A 23,488-nucleotide genomic window follows, 5' to 3' on the forward strand; every position below is an offset into this window, starting at 1 on the left:
GCAATACACACAGTGCTTATTCTTTCAAGTGCCGAATGAGTCCACTCTGTGAATGTCCTGTATGTTATTTTAGAGGTTTCCTGTTCATAGACATTTAATGTTGTTTTTACATTTCTTTATGTTAGTGTATATATGTATGTTTTCCATTGTATATGTATGTTTTCCATTGTATATGTATGCTTTCCATTAGGGATTCCCTGGTGACTCAGATGGTAAAGAGTCTGCCTGCAGTGTGGGAGACCTGGGTTTGATCCCTGGGTCAGGAAGATCCCCTGGGGAAGGAGATGGCAACCCACTCCAGTATTCTTGCCTGGAGAATCCCATGGGCGGAGGGGTCTGGCAGGTTACAGTCCATGGGATTGCAAAGGGTCAGACACGACTGAGCGACTTCATTTTTCACTTTCACGTTTTATATTGATTCTTTTAGTCTATCATATATATATATATCTATCATATATATATCTATACATAATATATACTTACATATCTATACATAATATATATTTATACATATATCTATCATATCATATATAAAGGCAAACTGATTTTAAGTTGTTGTTTTTCTTTAAACATTTCTTGGCTCCTTCCTGTTGAGGCCAGCAGTGCGACCATCTCTCTCCACCTGTCTTCTCACATCCCCTTCTCTGGCTCTGACCTTTCTGCCTCCCACTGATAAGGATTTTTGTTATTACAATGGGCTCACCGGATAACCTCCCATTTTCTTAGGCCCTTGATTTACTCAATCAGCAGGGTCCATTTTGCTGTCATGAAATATACTGTCATGAGAACAGTATATTCACAGGTTTGGGGGTTATTACATAGACGTCTTTGGGGTTCATTATCCTGTCTACTGCAAATGGAGTTTATTTAAAAGATGTAATAGAAATGTACTTACCCAGTAGGACAGCTGTATGAATTCCTGAGTAGTATATTGACCCCGGAGTCCTTGCCTGTTGGCACAGCTCTTCTGTCTTGTTCATTTGGATCCTCTGCTAAATGTACACCAGATTTAGTCTTTTTTTTTTTTTTTCCCAGTGATTTTTATATCAGGTAGCTCACTTGACCTGCTGGTACCTTGACTAGTAACTGCTTCACATATTTCACCTTGGACATGTGTGATGGGAGGCAAGATTATTTATCAATTCAGGTCCCATAATAAAAATGAAAAATAATAAATAATACCCCCCAAAGTTTCCTGTTATATACTTGTTTGCTATGTGTCAGCTTCCAAGAATGTACCACATTTTACCTATCTGATTTTTCGTAGGGATGTTCACACATCCATCTTCTACCACAAGTGTTTCCCTAAACTTTCAGCTTGAACACCTCTCTCACACTACTCCCAATAGCAATCTTGTAACAGACTTGCTTCCTGGTGGCTCACAGGGCAGAGAATCTGCCTACAGTGCAGGAGACCCAGGTTCAATCCCCAGGGCTCTGGGAGATCCCCTGGAGAAGGAAGTGGCTACCAACTCCAGTTCTTGCCTGCAGAATTCCATGGACAGAATTCAGTCCATAGGGTCACAACTTGGTCAAGCAATGTACAGAAATAATGAAGAAATAGTATAAAGCACTGTATAAATAAGGAATTGGGAGAAATGCTAGGTGAATTGAAGAGCTACAGATATAAGCAGAATTAATTTAGGCCAATCAGGAAGGGCTCCTGGGAGAAGGTAAATCAGAAGAGTTGTAAACCTGGAATAATCTAGATGAGGATGCTGTCCCTCTTGTCGACTGTTTTTCTCCTGTCTAAGTATTGGATTTTCTCAGGACTTGTTCTAGACCCTAATCACTGCTTTCTCCATTTCTTTCTCCAGGAAGGTCTCATTCTTTCTAGCGGCTTTATCTCCCAAGGATTGCTGACAATTTCTGTCTCCTCTCAAACTTTCTTCTTAGGTCTAGATTTCCAACTGCCGAAATGACATTCTGGCTTGAATGTCTTTAAAGGCTTCTCAAATTAAATGTGACCAAAACACAGCACCTTTGCCATCTCTGCTGGCTTACCTGCTTCAGTCTGTTCAGATGCCCATCATCCTCATCTCACTAAACGCTGCCATCATCTATTTGCCTAGTGGCTTAAACCAGAAAACCTGGAGTCGTTCCTGACAGTTCACTCTTCGCTGATCCTTCGCCTTCACCCGCCATCTCTAACCATTATCAAGTCTTGATTCTTAACTCCAAAATAAGTGTCAGATGCATCCCCTTCTCTCTGGTTGAGACATTGTCAGCATCCCTGCTCAGTCACCATCACTTGTCGCTGAACTGCTGCAGTGGGCCCACTCCTCTTCCCCTTCCAGGCTGCTCTCCGTCTCGCCTCCTACGTGCTCACTTTCCTTTGCTCTCCCTGTTTCCACTCCTCTCTGCTTCTCCTCCTCTCACTGTAGCCTCTGGTTCTTTCCCCACCTGTCCTTCTGTTTCCTACCCCCTTTTCTCTGTTAAACCCCTCACTATTGTTCTCCCATGTCTCCCGCCCTGCTACAGGAGATCTGTTAAAACTATGAATTGCATTATGTCTTTCCTTTGGTTGAAACTCTTCCATGGCTTCCTACCGCACTTAGAATAAAATCTAATTTCCTCAACTTGGCTTTGTGTGGTGGGGTTACTGCCTAACTTTGCAGCCCTATCCTAAAGCACACGTGCTCCACGCGTCAGTCATACTGGCTTCTTCCGGTCCTCAGAATGCACCAAATGCTCTCTGTTCAGAGTCTTTGTAAAAGGTATTCTCTATGCATAGAACTCTTCCTCTTCTCTCTCTCCCTGGCTGATTCCCCCATTCTTCAAGTTCATGTTTTTCCTCTGGCAAAACCATTCGCATATCACTCAGTCTAAGTCTTTAAAGTAGGCCCCTGCTGTTCTCTCTCTGGTCTTTCCTCCAAAGCGGTTACCGTGATTTAACTGTATGTTCATCTGTGTATTCACTAACGTACACAAGCGAATGTAGTGGCTCCTTGAGAGCATCACGTCTGCCATGCTCATCATGCCTCTCTTGCCTGGGGTGCCTAGTTTAATAAAGGCTGTGAGGAAATACTTGTCAGATGAATGAAGGAATGGACACTGCTTGGATGAGCAGTGATAGAGCCACAGAAATGAGCAGGACTGGCAGAGAGGATGCTGAGGAGGCAGCTTGAGTGGAGCCAAGAGCCTCTGTGTGACACGCCGGAAGACTTCTTCTAGCAATGGACTTGTATGTCACAGACCCACATTGGAGTATACCCCAATTAGGTTGTTGGTATTTTAGAGTTTTTAATGTTCGTTTATGGGCTTCCCTTGTGGCTCAGCTGGTAAAGAATCTGCCTGTAATGCGGGAGACCTGGGTTCGATCCCTGGGTTGGGACGATCCCCTGGAGAAGGGAAAGGCTACCCACTCCAGTATTCTGGCCTGGAGAATTCCATAGACTATATAGTCCATGGGGTCACAAAGAGTCATTCATTTATAACCATATTACAGTGTGTTATAAATTTTTTATGTTAGAAAAAAGAAGCTTTCCAAATTACATTTAATGATTTCTCAGTATTAGTTTTGTTATCTCTTTTTAATTTGATGAATTATGTTAAGTGCACTGTAATTATGTTTCATCATGGTATCATCACAACAACTCACTTGCTAAGTGCTAGGTATGTGTCAGCTACTTTATTTGTATCACCTCATTTAATCTTTACCTGAGGCAGGGAGGTGGTGGTATCCCATTTACAAATGAGAACATGGATTCAGAGAAGTTAACTATCCCAAAGTGAAAAAGAAAGTGAAGTCACTCAGTCGTGTCCGACTCTTTGTGACCTCACGAACGGTAGGCTACTAGGCTCCTCCGTCCTTGGGATTTTCCAGGCAAGAGTACTGGAGTGGGTTGCCATTTCCTTCTCCAGGGGATCTTCCCAACCCAGGGACTGAACCCAGGTCTCCCGCATTGCAGGCAGCCGCTTTACTGTCTGAGCCCCAGGGAAGCTAACCAACTATTCCAAGACCATCTGAAATGCAAACCAGATAGGTCTGCTACTTTCTACTACCCCAATGGTGCCTTTATGGTGACTTATTTTATACATTAAAAAACATGAAATCTGTTTTGTATGGATTTGTTGTTCAGTCGCCAAGTCCCGTCTAACTCAGTGTGACCCCGTGGACTGCAGAATGCAAGGCTCCGCTGTCCTCTGCTATCTTGGAGTTTGCTCAGATTCATGTCCATTGAGTTAGTGGTGCTCTCTAACCATCTCATCCTCTGCCTTCTCCAAAAGGATCCCTTCTCCTTTTGCCGTCAGCCTTCCACAGGATCAGGGTCTTTTCCAATGTGTTCACTCTTCGCATCAGGTGGTCAAAGTATTGGAGCTTCAGCTTCAGCATTAGTCCTTCCAATGAATATTCAGGGTTAATTTCCTTTAGGATTGACAGGTTTGATTCTGCAGTCCAAGGGACTCTCAAAATGTTCTCCAGTGCCACAATTAGAAACCATCAATTCTTCGGCGTTCAGCCTTCTTTTTGGTCCAGCTCTCACATCCATACATGACTACTGGAAAAACTGTAACTTTGACTATATGGACCTTTGTTGGCAAAGTGATGTCTCTGCTTTTTAATATGCTGTCTAGGTTTGTCATGATTTTCCTTCCAAGGATCAAGTGTCTTTTAATTTCATGGCTGCAGTCTCCATCTACAGTGATTTTGGAGCCCAAGAAAATAAAATCTGTCACTGTTTCCACTTTTCCCCCTATTTGCCATGAAGCAATGCAACCAGATGCCATGACCTTAGTTTTTTTTAGTGTTGTTTCAAGTCAACTTTTTCACTCTCCTCCTTTACCCTCATCAAGAGGTTCTTTAGTTCCTCCTCACTTTCTGCTGTTAGAGGAGTATCATCTGTGTTTCTGAGGTTGTTGATATTCCACCCAGCAATCTTGATTCCAACTTGTGGTTTATCCAGCCTGGCATTTCACATGATGTACTCTGCATATAGATTAAGTAAGCAGGGTGACAATATACAGCCTTGTTGTACTCCTGTCCCAATTTTGAGCTAGTCAGTTGTTCCATGTCCAATTCTAACTGTTGCTTCTTGACCTGTTTCTCAGGAGACAGGTAAGGTAGTTTGGTACTCCCATCTCTTGTTGTGCACCGTCAAAGGCTTTAGTGTAGTTAACGAAGCAGAAATAGATGTTTTTCTGGAATTCCTTTGCTTTTCCCATGATTCAGAAAAATGTTGGCAATTTGTTTTCTGGTTCCTCTGCCTTTGGAATCCAGCTTGTACATCTCCAAGTTCTCAGTTCACCTACTGCTGAAGCCTCTAGCTTGAGGGTTTTGAGCATAACCTTGCTAGCATGTGAAATAAGCACAATTATAGTTGGAACATTCTTTGGCATTGTCCTTCTTTGGGATTGGAATGAAAACTGACCTTTTCCAATCCTATGGCCACTGCTGTTTTCAAAATTTTACTGGCATATTGAATATAGCTCTTTAACAGCATTATCTTGTAGGATTTGAAATAGCTCAGCTGGAATTTTCACCTCCACTAACTTTGTTCATAGTAATGCTTCCTAAGGCCCACTTGACTTCACATTCCAGGATGTCTGGCTCTAGGTGAGTGACCACACCATCATGGTTATTTGGGCATTAAGATCTTTTTTGTATAGTTCTTCTGTGTATTCTTGCCACCTCTTCTTAATCTCTTCTTCTTCTGTTAGATCCTTAGTTTCTGCCCTTTCCTCTATTTCTTTTCATTGTTGATTTATGTAGGCTTTTTTTTTTTTTTAATGTTTCCTTGCTGTTCTCTAGAACTTTGCCTTCAGCTGGATTTATCTTTCCCTTTTCCCCTTGCCTTTAGTTTCTCTCCTTTCCTCAGTTATTTGTAAAGCCTCCTCAGACAACCACTTTGCCTCCTTGCATTTCTTTTTCTTGGGGATGGTTTTGGTCTCCACTTTCTGTACAATGTAATGAACCCCTATCCATAGGTCTTCAGGCACTCTGTCTACCAGACTTAATCCCTTGAATCTGTTTATCACTTTGCCTGTGTAATCATTAGGGATTTAATTTAAGTCATACCTGATCTAGTGGTTTTCCCTACTTTGTTCAGTTTAAGCCTGAATTTTGCAATAAGAATCTCATGTTCTGAGCCACAGTCCACTCCAGGTCTTTTTCTTTTTTTTTTTTTTGCTGATTGTATAGAACATCTCCATCCTCAGCTGCAAAAAATAAAATCAATCTGATTTTGGTAGTATTGACCATCTGGTGATGTCCATGTGTAGAGTCTTCTCTTGTGTTGTTGGAAAAGGGTGTTTGCTGTGACCAATGTGTTCTCTTGACAAAACTGTTAGCCTTTGTCTTGCTTCATTTTGTACTCTAGAAAATCAAAATTTGCCTGTTATTCTGTGTATCTCTTGATGTCCTACTTTTGCATTCCAATCCCCTGTGATGAAAAGGTCATCTTTTTTTGGTGTTATTTCTAGAAGGTTTTTATAGTCTTCATAGAACCAATCAACTTTAGCTTCTTCAGCATCAGTGGTTGAAGTATAGACTTGGATTACTATGATGTTGAATGGTTTGCCTTGAAAATGAACTGAGATCATTCTGTTATTTTTGAGGTTGCACCCAAGTACTGCATTTTGGACTCTTTTATTGACTATGAAGGCTACTCCATTTCTTCTAAGGGGTTCTTGCCCACAATAGTAGATATAATGGTCATCTGAGTTAAATTTGCCCGTTCCTGTCTATGTTAGTTCACTGATTTCTGAGATGTAAATGTTTAGTCTTGCCATCTCGTATTTGACCACATCCAGTGTACCTTGATTCATGGACCTGACTGTCCACGATCCCATGCAGTATTGTTCTTTACAATATCAGACTTTACTTTCACCACCAGGCATAGCCACTGAGCATATAATGCATATAAACTGAGCTTTGCTTCCACTTTGGCCCAACCACTTCATTCTTTCTGGAGCTATTAGTAATTGCCCTCTGGTCTTCCCCAGTAGTATATTGGACACCTTCCACTGGAGGCCTCATCTTCTGGTGTCCTATCTTTTTGTCTTTTTATACTGTTTGTGAGGTTCTCATGGCAAGAATACTGAAGTGGGTTTCCATTTCCTCCTTCAGAGTACCACGATTTGTCAGAACTCTGCACTATGACCCGTCTGTCTTGGGTGGCCTTGCACAGCATGGCTCATAGTTTCATTGAGTTACGCAAGCCCCTTCACCATGGCAAGGCTGTGATCCATGAAGGGGATGGTATGAATGCAGCATTTCTATTTTCTCTTCTAGGCAGCTGAGAAATATTTAACTCAGAATTTTAAAACTGAGAAAATAGGATTTTTTTAATTCCCCTGAACAAATCAGGGTATCTTCTTCAACTATTTCTCTAAATGAAGCATTAAAAATGATGAGATGTGTTTGACCCACAGAAGGGAGCACAGAGTAATGTGAGAACACTTGTGTTCTCACCACTTCTCTTGAATGAGAATCCTGTTGGCACAGCTGCCTCTGTGCATCCTGAGCTCCCCTTCCTTCCCTCCTCAGTGGTGACCGCTGTGCCAGCCTGGGCACTTATCATGTCCCGGCAGCTTTGTGTTGGCACTCATCTGTCAGCTGGGTGCTATCACTGTGTCGCAGTGGCAGTTAATGTTATTTTTCTGAGGAATCTTACTTTATTTCTTTACTTTTTGGCCATTATTTTACAAATCGGCCCCTGATTTGTTCCAGGACAGAGCCATGCCACTTGCGCTCTCCCCACCGTATTTTATTAATATAATGTGAGTGAGGAATATATGTACTCAGTTTCAGAGCCTACGGTTGTGGAAAAAAGGAGCCACTCCACAGGCTGGCTTTTTTTTTATTCCCATCATGATCTGAAGTCAAATTGGTATAAAGAGCCTTACCATAAATAATCTTAAGGATCTCACGCCTGAAACTATTTTTGAGTGTTGTTCTTCAGTCAGTAAGTCATGTCCAACACTTTTGCAACCCCATGGGCGAAGTGGACTAGGCCCAAGTTCTGTTCAAGTTTCAGGTAGATGAGCTTATTATGTGCTTCTAACATTTTCTCCAGATTTAAAAAATTGAGCCTGGTATTCCTCACTTGTGGTTTGTCTTGTTGAAGGTTCCCATTAGCAAATAGTCTGGCCTTGGTCACATGAGAGCTTCCGACCGCCACCACCGGCCGTCCCCACCACCCCCCCCCCCCAAATATAAAGGAAAAGACTTCCTCAAGATGGCACAGAATTAAAGTAGTCTTCTCCAAAAAGACAGACAAAAAACAGAAACCAAAAAGGCCAGTAAGTTGCTAATTAAGATGCAGCTCCAAAATGAAGAGTTGCTGATTCAGTGTAATTAGTTTATGTGGAAAAAAAATTGCAGAGACTAAGACTTTTAGGGAAAGATAGATAAGAGGAAAGTAGGTAATAAGCTGAGTAAGAAGCAAGAATTGCAGTTGCGATGCAGGTTAGGTACTGGGCTAACAGTAGACAAGAAGCTGCTTTTGGGATTATATGCTTGAGACAAAAATGGCTTAGAAAGAGAGTATTGAATGGCTCGAAAATATCGATCACTGACTCTTAGCATCTGGAACACAGGGAATACTCTGGAGTTAATTGATGAATTACTGATAGAGTCTCATCAACTAATAAAAGTTTTCCAGTAAGAGCATATATTTGTGTACATGATAGTTTTCCACATATGAAGATATGTTATAACTTATCTGAGTAACATTTATTAAGTAACTACTTTTAAAAGGTAATCAAGATGGTTATCCTTTTTTCATCTTTAAAGTAGTTCTATTAGATAAGAATGATGTGGAAAATATATATATGTATGTGTATATATATTATATTTAAATAGACTCTGCTAAAGTTCAGTGACTGAAGATTGTGCACAAATTCTTCATTTCTTTCATAAAACTAATTTTGTTGAATTTTCCATAAAAAGTGCAACTGCTAAACATTCTTGTGATAGCTTCTTTGTGACTGTGTCACTGTTCTTGATTTGCACACGCCTTATAATTTAAGCCTTCTTTTGTTTGGGGTTGGCAGTTCCAACTGTTCAGGCTCTTGTCTGATTATGTGGGACTCCTTATTTTAATGGGAGCAGCTTCTCTGCTGCATTTTTAAAAAATGGTCTCGGAAGCTTCTTACTGTGGATCTTTGTTAGGGACAAAGGATTATTTATGCTAAAGGAAAATGTATTCCCCACTGAATTAGCTCGTGGGAAGCATAACAAGCTCATTAGTAATGCTCAATTGTACTTTGGCCTTTTGCTAGGGTAGAGAGAAGGAAAAATGATATCAAGAACATTCTGCTGTTCTTTGCCTTCTTACAAAGCCAATGTGATGTGTAACAGCAGACTTTTCAGTTAGGTTTAGTTCCATTTCAGCTTTGGTACCAGAAGTATTCCTGAGAGGAAAGTGGAATGTGTAGTGGTTACCGTGCCTGAGGTATGTTTGGTATGACTTAGGGAAGAAAGTCACTTTTCCTGGGAAATGGATAGCATTATAGCCTTATAAGCCATTTTCTGTTTTTTCTCAGAATGTTTTAATGGTGGTTTACAATTAAAAAATAGACCAGTGTATTACGCTGCTCTCAGCAATCTAAAAGTTCTAGGTTTTATATAGTCTATATTATTCTGAATGTTTTCAAACTCTTTTTTTCTCTGAAAATATATTAAAGAATTGTTTTAATCTAACTTAATTAAAGTTGTATTTTTTTTCTTGTAGGTTTCAAGAGTAGTACTTTAGAGTTTGAATTCCTGTTCCTCTTGGGTTTTTGACTTTAACACCTTGTGGAGAAAATAACTTATGAAAAATTATTATAGAAAGGCATTGAGTATTGTTTCATAGTTAAAATTGATATATTTTTTTTTTTACCTTATTGTCTGGTAGAAGAGGCTTATGGTTTAGCTTGTGAATTTATGCGAAGCTTAGATGAACTTATATGATCTCTTTGTAAAGATCAGATGAAAGATACTTTCAGTATCAGCTGTTGTGATGTTTGTATTACATTATACTTACAATGTCTTCACAGGGAGAAATTCTGGGGCATTTTTCATATAAAACTAAGTTTTATTGTTAATTTTATTTTGCTAGTCAAATGCTTCAAGAGTTTCTTTGATATTAGTACCAGAAACAACATATTAAAGTGTTTCAGATTTTCCTCTTTCAAATGAGGAGTACTTTTATGAAGAAGCTAGGAGTATGATTGAATTCTCCTATTGTCAATTAAATCCAAATAGAAGAACAAGTATTAGGTTTTCCGTCAAATAGAATAAAGCAGGTTCCTTATAAGTTGAGGGTTTGGGGGAATGGAAAAGCTACCATTGTGTGAATATTAATGTTTTGTTTTATTTTCAGAACAGCAGTGTAATTTCAGGGTAGATGACCATGCTGCCTGCAATTCAAGTAAGTGGTTTTCTTGGGGAAATATGTATTTAAATTAATGAGATCAATTTAACAAGATTACAATAGTTAGGAGAGTTATCACAAATTTTTTTTATTGTACTAATTTTTTAAGCATCAAATTTAATAACAGAAATACTCTGTTTTTACTTTCTAGTTCTAAAAAGACTTTAAGCATTCATTTATACTGCATATTTGTAAGAATCAAAAATACCTTAGGATTGGTGAGTTCATCTTAATTATTTTGCCCCAGGAAAAGAATTAGAATATTTTGTGATTTTCTTCTCATTAGAATTTAGGATGTGTTTGTAGTTAAAAGAGATTTCAATGAAAACAAATGAAAAAGTTTAATTTTAGATAATTGTACATGTGTCCTTTAATGCCTGTAAATAACATGGTATTAAAACTTAAAATTTAAAGTGTGAACTTTTTTGGTTAGTTTTTTGGTGAGGAGAAGCAAGATGGAAATAATGAGACAAACCAGAATAATCTTACATTTGAATTTGAATGATTTCCAGAGTTAGTTCAGTTCAGTTCAGTTCAGTCGCTCGGTGGTGTCCGACTCTTTGCAACACCGTGAATCGCAGCACGCCAGGCCTCTCTGTCCATCACCAACTCCCGGAGTTTACTCAAACTCATGTCCATCGAGTCGGTGATGCCATCCAGCCATCTCATCATCTGTTGTCCCCTTCTCCTCCTGCCCCCAATCCCTCCCAGCATCAGGGTCTTTTCCAATGAGTCAACACTTCGCATGAGGTGGCCAAAGTACTGGAGTTTCAGCTTCAGTATCAGTCCTTCCAATGAACACCCAGGACTGATCTCCTTTAGGATGGACTGGTTGGATCTCCTTGCAGTCCAAGGGACTCTCAAGAGTCTTCTCCAACACCAGAGTTAGTACTTATTCTTATATCCTTTAAAGTTTTCTTTCTTTTGATATACATAGAACATGACTGAATTTAACTTAAAAACTGCCTGAAAGGTCTACTTAGAAAGATGCAAGCAACTGATAATAAAGTTTGCCTTGGAAAGTAAGAATTGTAGAGTCAATCAGATTTCATGTCTGATATTAGTTCTGCCACTCTGTGAGGTCCTGGCAAGTTATTTTACCTCTCTGAGTTTCCGCTTCCTTGCCTCTAAGGTGAGGATAATAGCACTTATTTTTTAGGTAGTTGTGAGGAGTCAGTGAGATAACATGAGCAAGATGTGTCCTGGAATGTGTTACATAGTGGACACTTAGGAAGTTTGGTTGTATCACTGGTACAACAAAATTACCCAGGTGTAAAACTGGAGATTATCATGAGAGTCTTTTTCTTTTTTATTAAGAAAGAAGACATCAAGATAACAGTGGGTGACAGTCTAGAGAAGATAATTTATCACATGGTTAAGAGCAACTCTGGCTGCGACGCTGCTTTCTCTGCTTCTGAGCTGTGCAGCTTTGCTAGGAAACTCTCTCATCGTGTTTTCCTTCTGGGCTACCCTTGTGGCTCAGCTGGTAAAGAATCTGTCTGCAATGCGGGAGATTCTTGGGTTGGGAAGATCCCCTGGAGAAGGGAAGGGCTACCCACTCCAGTATTCTGGCCTGGAGAATTCCATGGAATGTATAGTTCATGGGGTCACAGAGTCAGACACGAATGAGCAACTTACACTTCACTTTGGGACTTGGCAGTTCATGGCAGTCTCCCAGAAGGTCTTATTTTACCTATTTGGGTCCTCTCTAATCCACGCTGAGTATGCTCAGAACTTGTTATTTCTAAAAACCATTTTTATCTGAGTATGTACATCTATCTCTTTTTATCCAGGTCTTTGTGTGTCGTCAATTTCATGTTGATTATGTTTTCTTCCTTATTGAGTGCTTTTTATCATTGCACCTTGACCATATTTTTCTCATTTCCATCCTACTGGCCACTAATACTTTCTTGATGAAATTTCTTTTTTCACAGTGTTTTCTTATAGTTCCATGAACCTTTCTCTCATCTAGATTACACAGATCCACCTCTAGTGATTCTTTTTCAAGAGTACTTTTGACATCCCTCATGGAAGTTTTTGCTTCTTTCCCTGGTAAATGTGAGAACTTCCTAGGATTTTCACCTCTTTGCTAATTAGACTTCATTATTCCTAAATGCCTTGCAGAGAAGAGTCACCCAGTAGACAGCTGTTTTCAATTTGTTTCTTATTCACTTAATTCATGAAGGTCTTCCTTGCTCCTTTTTATGTCCATGGTTCTGATTAGTAAGTAAACTTACAGTCTAAAAATCAGTGAACTGTAGCTCCTAATCTCTTTTGGGTCCTAATCCTTTTTGAAAACCTGACAGAAACTATGAACTCTCTCTCTCTGAGGAAAGAACTATTTGTACACAGGCCTAAATTTTTGCCTAAATGTCAGTTAGGTTAAATCAGTAAGTTGTGCACTGATTCAAGTTCTTCTGTAGACTGCCTATTGTTAGGAATGTTTGCAATATGACAGTTTTCAGCATGGTTGAGAATAATCTTTATACATGCAGACTTTGTTATTAACATCTAACTTTTAACAACATTAATGTGCTAATTGCTTTACAATGTTGTGTTGGTTTTTGCTATACAACAGTGTGAATCAGTCATAATTACATATATGCCCTCTGCAGTCTCCCTCCCCTCCCCACCAGTCCCACCCCCTAGGTCATCACAGAGCACTGAGGCTGGCCTTCCTGTGTTATGTAACAACTTCCCACCATCTGTTTCACACATGACGGCCTACATACGTCAGTGCTACTTTCTCAGCTCGTCCCACCCTCACTCACCTTCTCTGGCTGTGTCCACAAGAACGTTCTCTACTAGGTTCATCAGTACTATCTGTTTTTCCTAGATTTCACGTATATGCATTGATGTATGATACTTGTTTTTCTCTGACTTACTTCGTCTGTGTAAGAGGCTCTAGGTTTACCCACCTCACTGCAACTGACTCAAATTCATTCCTTTTTATCACCCCAGGTTTTTATAGTTTTCTGTTTGCAATAATAGTAATATCCAAGTACTCTTCTCCCTAATATGGCAAGAAATTTAGAATTATTAGTTTTAATTTCTCCATTTTCGCACAAAATTTTTTTGAGACCACCTTCCTAGCTAATACACATTTTTCCTTGACAAACATTCACCTCTTCTCTGACTTTTGTTAGCTCAGTTAAACGACAAATAACATTGTGTTGACTATAAAATACCATTGATTGTAAGATGCATCTTGATTTTGATGGTGCAAAAAGTCGTTTGCTGGTATCTATTCCTCAATTTTTCAGCTAATATTTTTGGTTGCATATCATGTGCCGAGATCATAAACAGAAACAAGATGTGCTTATGAAGGGAAGATTTAGATATTAAATTGCTGCTATACTCCCTTTGAAATAATTCTAAGAGAATTTGGGGAAATAAACAAAATCTTTTTCCTAAAACTTTACAGGATCCTCATGTATTTAAGACTTCATTATCCAGTCTCTATCCTCAGTTCCTGAACCACTGCCGCTCAAATAATTTTGTTTCTCTTTGTCTTTGGGTACTTCTAAGTTTTGCTACTCCTGCTTGCCTCTGGTGGTATATATTCCTTGTCTTTCTTTGCTTAGGGATTTTTTAAAAATGTGTTTATTTCTTACCACAGGAGATTGGAATTGGCTCTTTATTTTCTTTTTTTTGCATTGTATGCATGTCTTTTTATTTTTATTTTTTTAGTTTATTATTTTTTTATTTTTTATTTTATTTTTTATTTTTTGTTTTTTCCATTTATTTTTATTAGTTGGAGGCTAATTACTTTACAATATTATAGTGGTTTTTGCCATACATTGACATGAGTCAGCCATGGATTTACATGTATCCCCCATCCCGATGGGGCTCTTTATTTTCCTCCAAGTTTGTCTGGACTAACAATGGTGTTGATATGACTTTTAATTTGATATAGTTAAGACTTGCCTCAAATAAACTTCAGTGAGTTTAATATATTTTAGGGAGGAAATTATCTGCTTTTAAAAATCAAGAGAGAACTAAATTCACTTGATATTACCTATCTTTATGCCTCTTTTTAAAAAAACTTAAAAATTTTTTCACTTAAAAGCAATCACAAACCTACAACTAATTGTTAAGTGTAGAACAGAAGTTTTATTTGCTGAATCATTTGAAAATAGGTTGCAGATCTTGTGCCCCTTACTTCCAAGCTTCAGTAGTGTATTTCTCATGTGCAAGGACTTCCTGCTCTAAAACCGCCATTAAACCACCAGAGTCAGGATACTGATGCTGGTGCAGTACTGCCGTCTGATATTCAGACCGCTTTCAAATATTGCCAGTTGCCCCAGTAGTGTCCAGTTCAGAATCACATGTTGCGTTTAGTTGTCGTGTCCCTTATTCTCTATCAGTCCAGAGCAGTATCTCAGTGTTTGCTTTCTTTAGTGACCTTGACATTTTTGAATATTATAAACCAATTATTTTGTGGAATGTCCCTCAATTTAGATTTACCTGATATTCTCATGATTAGATTGAGGTTATGCGTCTTGGCAGGAATATCAGAGGGATGCTGTTTCATCTCACTACATCCCATTAAGTGGCATATGATTTTGATTTGTCCCATTATTGATCATATTCACTTGTGCCACTCAGTTAAGTTGCTGCCTGATAAGTTTCTCAACTGTGAAATTACTCTTTCTTTCTTTGTAATAAGTATTTCTGTGGAAGTACTTTGAAACTGTATGAAAATCTCACCCCTCATCAGAATTCCAGTTTATTCATTTATTTGTATCTGCGTGAACTCAGAGTTGTCCATTTTATTCAGTGGGTTATAATTCCCTTGCATCATTATTTTGATGCTCAAATGGTTGTTACTTTAGCCAGCAGAAGTCCCTTCAAGTTGACTTTTGGGTCTCTTTGCATGTCTCCATCATTCTTTAAGTACTTCTTTGCTTTCTGGTAATAATACTCCATTCCTATACCATAGAGTTCATTCTGACTTTCTCTCAGTCCATAGTTACACCTCTCTTCTTTGGCAGGAAGAAACCTGGCTCCAACTTGTTAAATCCTCATGTCTCCCGTTGTTACTGCCAGCTCTCCTAAGTTGATGCCCTTCTCAGCTCAGTTGGGTTCTGACACCCTCACTGGGACGTTCCCCCATTGTCCCCAGTGGACACCCTCCTTATCTTGCCTCAGGTCTGACACTGTGCCTGGGGCTGTACCCATGTGTAGTAGATGCCTGTCACCTCACTCAAACTCTGATCCTCTGTTTCTCTCCTCCTGTGAGAACCCCTTCACCACTTGGGCTCTGATGCCCTTCCCTCAATTGAAATTTAGCACAGTCTTTTTTCTCTCAATAATTCTATATTAAAAGTACATCAAATTGTGTTTCAAAATTTGCAAGTGTTGGTTTGATAGCATGTTTATGTCAGTTTTTATTTTAAACCAGGGATTGACCAGTTAGTAAATATTTTTGACTTTGTGAGTTGGTAGACAAAATTGAAGCTATTATGTATGTGCTTATATAACTACCATTTTAAAATGTGAAAATCATTTTTTTGCTTGTGGGCCTTGCAATAGCAGGTGATGGACCAGATTATATAGATTTTTTAGATAACACTGTTGTTAGGATTTAAAGTTTGTAAAATGCTATCTGTGCATTCATTCATTTATTTGTCCATTATTCAACAAATATTGTTAGGCCCAGTGCTACATTCTACAGGTGTGTTAGTCACTCAGTCATGTCCAATTCTTTACGACCCCATGGACTGTAGTCTGTCAGCTTCCTTTGTCCAAAGAATTCTCCAGGCAAGACTACTGGAGTGGGTAGCTCTTCCCTTCTCCAGGGGATCTTCCCAACCCAGGGATCAAACTCAGGTCTTCTACATTCTACAAAGATGTATTATTAACTCATTTTACAACCAAGACGCTGAGACTCTGGTCAAGTAACTTGTTAAACTTACTGAGCTAACAAGTGAAAGAAAGATAATTATGTGTTGACTTTTATCCCCTTGACTTGACAGTAGAATCCTTTAGTTAGCGATTCACTTGTACTTCTCACAGGATTGAATATGGGAAGTAAGGCAAGAATCTAGGCCAGTCGTTTGCTTCTGGTGTATTAGCTTTCTGTGAGCTGCTGCAGCTCTGAGCGTGTGTCTTAAATATGGTCTACGATGCACTGTTTAAATAAACGCTGGAATCCTGACTTTTAACAAGCTGTGCCCGTTGGTTGATGCTTTCTCTAGGTGTGGTTTGGAGAAGACCTGCCTCTGAGTCCTCGGAGCCCTCTGACCCCCAGACATGGGCCAGGTTTGGCTGATGTTTGTCAGTATGATGAGTGGATAGCCGTGAGGCATGAGGCCACCCTGTTGCCCATGCAAGAAGACCTGTCAATCTGGTTGTCTGGTTTATTAGGTAAGGCTGGCAAAGATATTCAGAATTGTACTCTCTTACCCAGAAAATGTTTATTGAGAATCTTACTCTTTGTCAAGCAATCATTGTTCCAGAAGTTGGGGATCCTCTAGTGAAGGAAACATTTGATGTCCTTATTTTCACCAAACTTACATTCTATCTTACAGAAGATATTCAGGTTCACTCTGACCTCCAGGGCTTGAATAATAAGCAAGTTTGAGGCTTAATGGTAGAGGTCAAGTACTGGTCAAATAGTAAAAGCTGTGAATAATCAATGATTTCATTGTTAATATTAAAAAAAAATTTAAGTATGTCGGTCTAATTTGGGAGTCTATATTTGATTTTTTTTTTTCCCCCTTAAACTTGTGTAAAGCGTGAGATTCTGGTTGGAATCTATGCTGTAATTAAAATGATCTCTGTTTCCCTGGTGGCTCAGCTGGTAAAGAATCCAGCTGCAATGTGGGATACCTGAGTTTAATCCCTGGGCTGGGAAGATCCCCTGAAGAAGGGAACGGCTACCCACGGCAGTGTTCTGGCCTGGAGAATTCCATGGACTGTACCATCCATGGGGTTGCAAAGAGTGGGACACAACTGAACAACCTTCACTTCACTTCTGTTTCTGAAGCTCTGAGGGCACAGGCATATGAAACCCAGGAGGAAGTGTTAGGATGGGGAATACATGGCATCTTACTTCTTTACTCAGAGGGTGTGAGTGCTGTGAACTTTCCCCCCGGGGTCAGGGGGTGGGGGAAACCTCTTTTAAATAACAGAATTTTGTGTAGCCTTCCAAAGTTTTCATGAAAAGATATACATACATTTCATCTATGGTCTTTCAAGATAATTGAAAACATCGTAAACACTCACTCTAAAGATCTCATATCAGTTTGAAGATTTGGATAATTTTTTTGAAGTTTATTATGTAATAATGCTTCCAAAAAGAAGATTTTAGAGGTGAAAAGCTGGTATTTCCTGAATGCTTGTTATATTGCTCTTTCATTTTTAAATTGCAACAAAGTTCATCTTATAGAGAATCTTTCTTGTGCATACAGCTGTAATGTGCAGTGAATCAAAACTGAATAGTGAATATTGAAATATAAAACACTTTGGTGTTTTTAAATGAAATAAAGTAGATGTCACTTTATTTTTTCTGTGCTTCTATACCACAGATATTTTTGCTTCATTTGACTTTCACTTAATTTGACATTATCTGCTGTTTTAACTGTAATATCTAAGAGTGAATACTTGGGGTCTGATCTCGTGTTTGTCTAGTGTTTCAGCTATAATCTGATTACTTTTAATTAAATTTTAGCCATATTGTTTGAATTTACCGTTTCTGGAAGAATCTTAGCTTTGAAATATGTTCTTAGGTATTGAAGTTAAGGCTGAAAGGCTATTGGAAGAACTTGATAATGGAGTGCTGTTATGCCAGCTGATTGATGTTCTTCAAAACATGGTGAAAACATACAACTCTGAAGAACCTGTGGTAAGAAGATGTTTGACAGTAGTGATTTTGTATTTTGGTACATGTTGATTTGTTTATGGACATTTTTTATTTCTACAAGGTTATAAACTTCCACCTCAACTGTATGTAAATCTTGGATAATTTACTTAATCTTTTTGAGCATCTGAAAAAAAATTCTCACTTGTAAAATGGAGATATTAACATTTACCTTATAGAATATAGATTTGAGGAGTCAGCAAAATTAAATGAGATAATATAGAAACAGTGGTTAGCTTCGTGCCTGGTCAATAGTAAATATGTAACAGCTAGCTCTGCCTGAGAATAATAGTCCCTTCCTTATAGGGTTACTGTAAGAGTTTAAATGAAAAAAGAGGTTATGATGGTTCCTGGCACACAGTTAAGAGCTATCGTCATCATCATCTTTGTATTCTTTATATACTATCTTGGTGGTAAATTCTATAAGCATTGTTTGAATGAATAATACTTTTCTTAGACAGTTTTCCTCCATTGATCATGAGGGTTTGATTTGAGGTAGATAAGGTTTCCTCTCTTTATCAAATATGGATATTTTCATTCATGGGATCTGAGGTTTGTGAGTGTGGGTTCTAAGCATAAGCATAGCGCTGGTAGAAATATAAAGTAGTACCATTTTTCTGGGAGAGAATAGGTAATATATATCACATTGAAAATAAAGCATATTGTTTGATATGTAAGATAATTCTAAGTCCAGAAATTTATTCTAAAAAAATAACCACAAATTCACAAGAATTATCGTGCAAAAAAAATTTAAGAACAACCTAAATGCTTATCAGTAAAGAAGTTGTTTAAAATTAATTATGGTACCTAAATAGTGGAATATTATCTGTTCATTAGAAATGACTATTTTATTTACCCTAAAGGATGCCTGCAACCTGTCATTAAGTGTGCATATGCACTTACACAATCAGCCTACAGAAGAGTGTGTTTGTGCAGCAGTATGTAGGGACACATATGCTTGTGTACAGAGATGTCTCACTGAAATGTGGATGAGATTTCAGTTACTACCAACCAGCTTTACATTTGGCAGTGTTGGTTGATTTTTTTTTCCTACATACAATTAGAAAAACTCAGAAAGCTATTTTAATTCTGGAATATAATAGCAACAGGAAGGAAATATAAGGAACTAGTAATAGTGGTTATCGCCCGGGAGTGGAAGGAGCTGAGGGGTAGAGGTGGAAGAAAGACATAGCCTGCTCTGCCTGTTGCATCTTAAAAATCACATACACGAATTTCTTATTTCAAGTAAAAATTCAAGACAAAACTGAAAACTGCTCAGCCTCAGCAGGATTATTTGGTCCAGATAGTAAAACTAAAAACATAGGATTCTGTAAAACTTAGATCATCGATTTTCAAAGATCTTGAATTAAGAATGGGCTACTATTTTGTTAGTGAGGTTCTCCTCAAGAAACTCAGAACCATATTTGTAAATCTGCAAATAAGGAAGTAAGCAAAAAGTTGTCTGTCTGTAAACCTTTAACAGCAATAATTTTGTATTTGTATTTATGTTTGGAGAGAGGTACTATAAAGATGTGCTTTGGAATTCTCATGCCATTCTTAAAACCTTCTAGAACTAACACCCCAAAAGCTATCCTTTTCATTATAGGAGACTGGAATGCAAAAGTAGAAAGTCAAGAAACACCTGGAGTAACAGGCAAATTTGGCCTTGGAACACAGAATGAAGCAGGGCAAAGGCTCATAAAGTTTGCCAAGAGAACGCACTCACTGGTCGTAGCAAACACCCTCTTCCAACAACACAAGAGAAGACTACACATGGACGTCACCAGGTGGTCAACACCGAAATCAGATTGATTATATTCTTTGCAGCCAGAGATGGAGAAGCTCTATACAGTCAGTAAAAGCAAGACCGGGAGCTGACTGTGGCTCAGATCATGAACTCCTTATTGCCAAATTCAAACTTAAATTGAAGAAAGTAGGGAAAACCACTAGATCATTAAAGTATGACCTGAATTAAACCCCTTACGATTATACAGTGGAAGTGACAAATAGATTCAGGGGATTAGATCTGATAGATAGAGTGCCTGAAGAACTATGAACAGAGGTTCATGACATTGTTCAAGAGGCAGTGATCAAGATCATCCCCAAGAAAAAGAAATGCAGAAAGGCAAAATGGTTGTCTAAGGAGGTCTTACAAACAGCTATGAGAAGAAGAGAAGTGAAAAGCAAAGGAGCAAAGGAAAGATATACCCATTTGAATGCAGAGTTCCAAAGAATAGCAAAGAGAGATAAGAAAGCCTTCCTCAGTGATCAGTGCAAAGAAGTAGAGGAAAACAACAGAATGGGAAAGACTAGAGATCTCTCCAAGAAAATTAGAGATCCCAAGGGAACTTTTCATGCAAAGATGGGTTCGGTAAAGGACAGAAATGGTATGGACCTAACAGAAGCAGAAGATATTAAGAAGAGGTGGCAAGAATATACAGAAGAACTATACAAAAGATATCTTCATGACCCAGATAATCACAGTGGTGTGATCACTCACCTAGAGCCAGACATCCTGGAATGTGAAGTCAAGTGGCCCTTAGAAAGCATCACTACGAACAAAGCTAGTGGAGGTGATGGAATTCCAGTTGAGCTATTTCAAATCCTAAATGATGATGCTGTGAAATTGCTGCACTCAATATGCCAGCAAATTTGGAAAACTCAGCAGTGGCTACAGGACAGAAAAGGTCAGCTTTTCATTCCAATCCCAATGAAAGGCAATGCCAAAGAATGTTCAAACTCCCGCACAATTGCACTCATCTCACACACTGGCAAAGTAATGCTCAAAATTCTCCAAGCCAGGCTTCAACAGTACATGAATCATGAACTTCCAGTTGTTCAAGCTGGATTTAGAAAAAGCATAGTAACCAGAGATCAAATTGCCAACATCCACTGGATCATCGAAAAAGCAAGAGGGTTCCAGAAAAACATCTACATTTGGTTTATTGACTATGCCCACACTACTGGCTGTGTGGATCACAACAAACTGTGGAAAATTCTGAAAGAGATGGGAATACCAGACCACCTGACCTGCCTCCTGAGAAATCTCTATGCAGGCCAGGAAGCAACAGTTAGAACTGGACATGTAACAACGGACTGGTTCCAAATAGAGAAAGGAGTACATCTAGGCTGTTTATTGTCACCCTGCTTATTTAACTTATATGCAGAGTACATCATGAGAAATCCTGGGCTGGATGAAGCACAGGCTGGAATCAAGATTGCTGGGAGAAATATCAATAACCTCAGATACGCAGATAACACCACCCTCATGGCAGAGAGTGAAGAGGAACTAAAGAGCCTCTTGATGCAAGTGAAAGAGGAGAGTGAAAAAGTTGGCTTAAAACTCAACATTCAGAAAACTAAGATCATGGCTTCTGGTCCCATCACTTCATGGCAAATAGATGGGGAAACAGTGGAAACAGTATCAGACTTTATTTTTGGGGGCTACAAAATCACTGTAGATGGTGACTGCAGTCATGAAATTAAAAAGCAGAGACATTACTTTATCAACAAAGGTCCCTCTAGTCAAAGCTATGGTTTTTCCAGTGGTCATGTATGGATGTGAGAGTTGGACTATACAGAAAGCTGAGTGCTGAAGCATTGATGCTTTTGAACTGTGGTGTTGGAGAAGACTCTTGAGAGTCCCTTGGACTGCAAGGAGATCCAACCAGTCCATCCTAAAGGACATCAGGCCTGAGTGTTCATTGGAAGGACTGATGCTGAAGCTGAAACTCCAGTACTTTGGCCACCTGATGTGAAAACTGGCTCATTGCAAAAGACCCTGATGCTGGGAAAGATTGAAGGTGGGAGGAGAAGGGGGAGACAGAGGATGTGATGGTTGGTTGGCATCACCAACTCAATGGAGATGAGTTTGAGTAAACTCCGGGATTTGGTGATGGACAAGGTGCCTGGCACGCTATAGTTCATGGGGTTGCAACGAGTCATACATCACTGAATGACTGAACTGACTTGAACTGCTAATTTTGACCAGACTGTTTTCCTAGAAATGACTTTCTGGAATATATTGGGTTGGCCAAAAGGTTTGTTTGGGTTTTCCCATAAGATGGTACAGAAAAACTCAAATGAACTTTTTGGCCAACCCAATACTTATTCAAAAAAGCAAAATAATTTTTGAAGATGCATTTCTTCTCCCTGGTGCTGTGTAGTCTTTAGCTACCTTCAAGGGACTAAACATTTATTAATGCCCATTTTAATGCCATGTTAAAATGGATATCTAATGAAAATATTCTTGATACTTGTTTGAAATTATTCTTTTGTCTTTTCCAGAATTTTCCAATGAGAAAAGTGCCCTGTAAGAAAGACGCTGCATCTGGTTCATTCTTTGCTAGAGACAATACTGCGAACTTCCTTCACTGGTGCAGGCGCATTGGGGTTGATGAGACTTACCTCTTTGAATCTGAAGGTTTAGGTAAGTGTTGTAGTCGTATTTAATGTTTATTAGGATATTTTTGTATGCCTCACTTCTAGTTTTTCTTTCCAAATAAGAACTCAAATGCCACGTCTCATTTTCCTAGAAAAATTTATGTTCTAAATAGATGTGAAACAATTAGAGAATCAGATTCCAAATCAAATACATGATTAAACTTTTTGTTTGTAGTTATAAATCCTATATATCTAGAATGGCTTAGACAGACTTTACTTCCTAAATGAACTGGCTATGGGAAAATTCTGGACTAATGCTTATTAGCTAATTAATGTTTTAATTAAGAATTAGGAAATCCATGGCTAATTCATGTCAGTGTATGACAAAAACCACTACAATATTGTAAAGAAATTAGCCTCCAACTAATAAAAATTAATGGGAAAAAAAAAAAAAAAGAATTAGGGGATTCCCTAGTGGTCCAGTGGTTAAGACTCTGAGCTCCCAATGGAAGGAGCATGGGTTCGATCCCTGATTGGGGAACTAAGATCCCACATTCTGTGAGTCCAATAAATAAAACAATTTTTAAAAAATCAAGAATTACTCAACGAAGTTTAAATTACTGGTCATCTCTCTTTGACCATATGATTACAGAAATAACCGAAGGTCAAATGATGTATACTCATGATGTTTAGATTTACCTCATAAACAGAAGCTGCCAACTTGGTTATCTAAATGGGTTAATGTTTTTGACAGTTCATTTAAAAAAATCATGCTCTACTGGAGAATTATTGATTCTCATTTCATTTAATTCAGCAGAAGCATCTGTGCAGTGACCAAACTGAAAGCTATCTAAGTTTTTACTTGACTGCCTGTATATTC

General features: G+C 38.7%; 1 protein-coding gene across 3 annotated transcripts in view; it reads left to right on the forward strand.

Annotated features, from left to right (window-relative positions):
* GAS2L3 (growth arrest specific 2 like 3) overlaps positions 1 to 23,488 on the forward strand; it is a 34,621-nt gene that overhangs the window by 2,171 nt on the left and 8,962 nt on the right. The window contains exons 2-6 of one of the 3 annotated variants that reach the window (XM_065937583.1): positions 10,311 to 10,358; positions 10,513 to 10,579; positions 16,562 to 16,730; positions 18,095 to 18,210; positions 22,513 to 22,654. In XM_065937583.1, coding sequence (XP_065793655.1) covers positions 16,691 to 16,730; positions 18,095 to 18,210; positions 22,513 to 22,654 — 298 coding nt within the window. In that variant the 5' untranslated portion in view covers positions 10,311 to 10,358; positions 10,513 to 10,579; positions 16,562 to 16,690. The remainder of the gene's footprint in view (positions 1 to 10,310; positions 10,359 to 10,512; positions 10,580 to 16,561; positions 16,731 to 18,094; positions 18,211 to 22,512; positions 22,655 to 23,488) is intronic. The other 2 variants (XM_065937574.1, XM_065937567.1) reach the window with 2 other exon arrangements.

This window comes from Muntiacus reevesi, chromosome 1 (genome assembly GCF_963930625.1).
Source record: "Muntiacus reevesi chromosome 1, mMunRee1.1, whole genome shotgun sequence".
In the NCBI taxonomy this organism is placed as follows: Eukaryota; Metazoa; Chordata; class Mammalia; order Artiodactyla; family Cervidae; genus Muntiacus; species Muntiacus reevesi.